The sequence below is a fragment of the Phaethon lepturus genome, unplaced genomic scaffold (assembly GCF_000687285.1).
Source record: "Phaethon lepturus isolate BGI_N335 unplaced genomic scaffold, ASM68728v1 scaffold35709, whole genome shotgun sequence".
NCBI classification, from domain to species: domain Eukaryota; kingdom Metazoa; phylum Chordata; class Aves; order Phaethontiformes; family Phaethontidae; genus Phaethon; species Phaethon lepturus.
The window spans coordinates 1-5580 of NW_010561918.1; the positions used below are offsets into that span (position 1 = coordinate 1).

General features: G+C 39.4%; 1 protein-coding gene across 1 annotated transcript; it reads left to right on the forward strand.

Moving 5' to 3' along the window:
- Positions 1 to 3: 3 nt before the first annotated feature.
- DNAJC9 (DnaJ (Hsp40) homolog, subfamily C, member 9) lies at positions 4 to 2636 on the forward strand (the record flags this gene model as incomplete). Its single annotated transcript, XM_010294128.1, has 4 exons — positions 4 to 151; positions 352 to 632; positions 1377 to 1460; positions 2218 to 2636. Coding segments are annotated over 4 exons (633 nt in total), but the record flags the coding sequence as incomplete, so codon positions are not given.
- Positions 2637 to 5580: the final 2944 nt, after the last annotated feature.

Sequence of the window (5580 nt, forward strand, 5' to 3'; positions counted from 1 at the left end):
CTGACTGACCGACCGCTCGCCCCCGTGTCCCCACAGATCCTGGGCAAGGCGTACGCCGTCCTAAGCGACGCGGAGCAGCGAGCCCTGTACGACGAACAGGGCACGGTGGACGAGGAGGGCGAGGCGCTGAGGGGCGAGCGGGACTGGCGGGGGGGAAAAGAAGGTGAGATCGGGCCGGGGATCCGGCGGTGGGATCCCGCAGGGCTCACCTCAGCGGGAACGCAAACCCTCCGGGAAGGGAACACCCGCTACTTCACAGTTGTAGCCCTGCCACCCGTAGGAGCTTTGTGTAAAACACTGGGGTTTTCAATGCTGTCTCGTAAATCCTTCTGGTGAGAAAATCCTGTAACTCAACATATGTCACCTCTTTCCTTCAGATCACCGTAAAAGATATTGAAGACTTCGAAAAGAGCTATAAGGATTCGGAAGAAGAGCTGGCTGATATTAAAGCAGCATACGTGGATTTTGAGGGGGACATGGACAGAATAATGGAGTCTGTGTTGTGCGTGGACTATACAGATGAACCGAGAATACGGAAAATCATAGAAAAAGCCATCACCTCCGGAGAAGTCCCATCCTACAAAGGTTTTGTTAAAGAGTCTAAGCAGAAAATGATCGCAAGAAAAAGGCGGGTAGGTTATATTAATCAGGGACCAAAAGGAAGCATTATTTATGATAAGCTTTTAATCCCCCTTGGTGGAAATAAATGAAGCTGTTCTCGAGACAAGTGTTTGCTGGGTTACAGATCTTGTGCAGTGTCTTAGACTTTTGCGTTTGGTCACCTGGGTTCTCCACCCCCACCCCCCCAAACTGTTTTGAAAGTCTTTTGAGTTGTAATAGGTTGTTGCCTATTATTTTTTTCTTTTATTTCATTATTATAGACTATGGCTTATTACAGTTTAGCATGTCCCTGCATTTATTTACAAAGCTATGAGTTGCTGGATTTAAGAAGCGTACGTGGTGAAAATATATTATCCTTGCCTCTGGGCAAGTGTGAAATAAATTCTGGAGTAAATGGACCTCTTCTCCAACCTGGGTTTTTTTGGATGCTTTGTAGAATACGGTGTATGCCCATCACAGTAACCTTTTCCAAGTTAAAGAAAATGTAATAGCTGCTGAGGAAAAAAAAAAACAACAGGGGGAAACAGGCATGGGGATAGACATGACATTCAGCATTGTGAAACAGCAAAAAAACTGTCCAGCTCTACTAAACTGTGGAACCAGGATGGGCCTTCTTTGATTGATTTCTCATCTGTTGCCAAACTTGGAAACAGTTCATGTTTCCTTGCAGCTCAAAAAAGGTGTTCGGTAACTACTGTGAGACTTTGTCAAATAATGTCCAAAATACTTTTAAAAAAACTAGTTTGCTATTTTAGGCAGAAAAAGAAGCTAGAGAGGCTGAAACAACTAAAGACGAACTGGGCCTTGGTGGAGAAGATGACTTGAAAGCACTGATTCAAGTAAGCCTTTTTGTATCAGTTGAAGATAATTATCTTACTGGGTTATAATTGAATTTTCCCTGAGCATCTTTGTGTTTTGGATCCTTGCAACTCTTCTGAGTTCCTGAGGTTAAAACCTGACCTTAATGTTAACTATGTACTTTAATTGTTGGGAGTATGGTATGGATTTTATTACCTGCCTCTTTTTTTAAAAATTAACAATCTTATTCCAATATCTTTATTGCATACACAATCAAAATACTAATAGTTTTAGGCAGTTAATGATTGCTAATGATTTAGCAATGTGTGTGTGTTAATGAGTGCTAATGATTCTTTCTTTCTGAGGGATCCCATGAGGATGTAGAAGTTTGAGGAAGGAAACATACTGCTTCTGTTCTGTTCTTCATAACATTTTCTCCTCCTTCTTTGTTATCATCCAGTGGGCTTTCTTAGAATGTTTATGCTTAATCGTTTCTCAAATTGTAATAGACTTTTGGGTTTAAACTAGAAATTGTTTTGCTTTTCCTAGCCTTATGTCACGAATTTTTGTAGCCCCTCTACCTCTGTCTTGATACTTCAGAAAGTTAGATACAGACCCTAGAGTACACACGTAGGCTTCTACTTGATGGTACTATAGATTCTGTAGCTTGTATTCCCTGTTTAATATATTCCAAGATTTTATATAGCTGTCTAACTTCAATAGAATAATTGGTATTGGGAAGTAGTAAAAATTTTATGTGTGTTTTATTTTATTCTGTTTTATTTTTCTCTCCCCCAGAGCAGAAATAAAGATCGAAAAAAGGAAATGGATGACTTTTTGGCCCAACTGGAAGCAAAATATGTGAATAATGCTAAAAAAGGAGGAAAGAAGACTGCAGCCAAGAAAGGAAAGAAATAAAGAACTGTGTAGGCTGAAATATCAGGTATCATCTTGTATGGGAACATGTGGATTTGGGAGAATTTCAGAGTTTTTCTGGGCTACTGTTTCAGAGCGTGTGTGCATCAACTTGCTGTGACGGGCAGGTATGATACAGAACACATCATGTACAAGAAAGACAAAGCATTCTGGTGCTACCGTTTAAAATCATTTGGGTGCTCTTCAGTTAAGATCAAACAGGTCATTGACTAAAAGTTTTGTTACAGTAAGGAAGCGGTGTGATGTTTGGGATGGCGGCGTGTTTATTAAACTTGCCTTGAAGCACCTTCCTGCCAAACAGCTAATGGATATTGGTACAGCTGATGGTAAAACAATGTAATCCCACACCTTTGAGAATCTTCAATGCCGATTCCTGTGGTTTCCGAGTTGGAAACCTTATCTTTTTGCTATTCACACATTTCTTTTGTAACAAACCTTCTGCTGTTTTTAAAGGTCTTTGCACATCAGCTCAACAGGTGTTTTTCAGGCATTCCAGTGGTTTTATAAAGATACTTTGGAAAATCGCAGATTTAATAAAGGAAATGTTTTTGCAGAATTCTGTGCTATGTTGCTTCCCCAGCCCTCTCCACATTTTCGAAGTAGCTGTTCAAAACAAACTGATAACGTTGAGTCCTCCAAGTGATTCAAGTCAAGCAAGTACTACGTACTTCTACAGCAGGTGAAAACATGGCTATGTTGTTAACTCTGGCATCAGTGCTGGTGAGGCTACATTAGATGAGAGTCACCTGGTGGTTGGTCTTTGATTGCCTGTGGCAGATGCCTTAGAAAAAATATGAGGCTGCAGCATGTGTGTGACGATGCATAAATTCTCTAACACGCTGAGGTGAGATAACAAACTTAAAAATCCACAGAACAGAGTCGGTTCTGTGTATTTCTAGGGTTTGTGATGTCCCATGACAAGGAGAGCCAAAGCTTAGAAATGTATTGCATGTTATTTCAACAGCATCACATAAAGTCTGCTGTAGGATGGTAGGGATTAGCTACTTTTATTTGTCAAGGCTTCTGTTATTTCAGAAGTGAATCATTTCTGCAAGGTGTGCAAATACTTCGAAGGTTTTTGCTTCAGCTGTTTTTAAACCACTTGATGTAGTGTGCAGGGGTATGCATTTGAAGGGTAACTAGTTTTCAACTTACTATAGCTCAAATGAATGAGGCTGGCTTTATTTTGTGGATCATTTTTCAAAAGCTTATGAGTCATAAGATGAACGCTTCACTTTGAGTTGAAGGTCCTCATTGCTTCAGTGATAGCATTCAGGAACTGACTATTTAATAGAGCTTCCTGGGGGGAAGCTAGAGGTAGAATGGTAACTCTGTTCCCTTTTACTTGGCCGCTTTCAAAAATTATCCTGATTCTGAGAGAGAACAGCGTATCATCAAGTTGCTTAATGCATGACTCGAATGTTACTTTTACTATACAAAATAGGTATCGTAATAGCTCAGGAGAAGTCTCTGGTGTCCAACCATTTGTACAGAAAACTAAAATTAACTTATGATGAGACTGCTTTCACTTTTTTAACACATTGACTAGGCTACAAAGTTCTACAATATGTTACTCAAAGTCTATTCAAGTTTATTTGTATATCTTTATAACTCATATGCATGAGGGCTACAGAACACTAACTTGGTCCCTGAGGAATGGCACTGACATAAATGGGATGCTTATCTCCAGTTAGCTTGAGATAACAGCTGAGACTACTGCAACATTGTACAGTGTGTCTTTAGTTAAGAGAAACTGTATTTCGAAACAGTTTAGTGAACAGAGGCCTCTCTTTAGCATCAACTTACCTCCATGCAAACTTAAGAGATTTAGATTGAGATCAAAGGTTTGGGTTTTTCCCCTCCTCTAGAAATGCAAAGGAAAGTTAACCTATTTACATTTGCGCAGTTCTGCTTTGCTTTCTTTTCCCTTCTTTTTGATTATAGCATGCTTAGAATAACTGGGGTCAAGAACTTCAATATTGATTAAAAATGATTAGCTGTTCTATAGGTACCACTAACATTTATTTCATAGATTGCACAACTTGGAGTGGGGAAGTAGGAGCCACTTCATAAAGAATGCTGACAAGGTTTTTCCATTATAAATTGTAATTTGGAAAATATTAATACGGAAATTTAGAAAAAAGTGCTCTTTAATTGGATTATAAAGGAACAACTGTTTTTGTGCAGTGTCCTAACTCTGTTAAAATACAGTGAGTGGTTATCCCCACCTTATCTTTACGTTTACCTGTAGTCTTGACACTTCCTGCTTGGGAGTAAGACCTTCAGCTAATCGCTTATTTTGAGAAGCTTCTATTTCATGGTTTTGTTGTATTTGGAGACACAAGGGCAACCACAACTACTACCTCTGGCAGGTCTATCACACAGTGCAGAACACATCTACTGAAAGCTACGTTGCATCTATGGGTTGTGGAACTTCATGGCGGAGTGCAGAAATCTTGTAAAATTGCAGGTATTTTTAGAAAGGGAGGCTGCCCTAGTCTGTGAAATCACCATTAAATATCTCGCCAGGAAGACAATGTACGTTCTTTGAATACTGTCTGGAACTACTTGCAGTAATTTTTTTTGCCTTTTAAACCTTCTTCAGTCACTGAGGAAGAAGTATAAGTATAACACAGGAAGAGTCAGTGGTATGGTACCCTTAAAGCTGTCAGTTCTGGTCATCTGGTTTGCTACCTTATTTTTACACAACTGTGTTACTATCTGCTGCAGTTACTACAGGATTCATAACTTGTCTAAGTTGAGTTGTAGAAGCAGTATCATGTGCAGTGCTTGCTTTTGATAGTATGATATTGCTTTAAATACATAAATATAGCTTTAAAAATTTAAATTGCTACTGCTAAGGAGAACCTGATTAATCTTCTGTAGAGCTAACAGAAAAATCAGCAGGTTCTCCAGTACCTGCCTGTAACAACATGAACTAGTCACAAGCCAGTAATGGGAAAACAGCAATGACTGAGTGCATTTGCTAGATTTTCTAGGAGTTAGGCTTTACTGCCCATTGGAGTATAACTTTTTTCTACTGGTAGAAATTGGAATGTTTAAGTGTACCCCTTCTAATCTTTGGCAGCTGCTTCTTAGATTTATATAGAAATAATTATTAATAAGGAAAGGTGTTTGAAAACTCTGTAAACAATGTTGACATCGCTGAGAACGAGAGGTGGTTCATGACTCTCTGGTGATGGATGGATACTTCTTCATGGCACG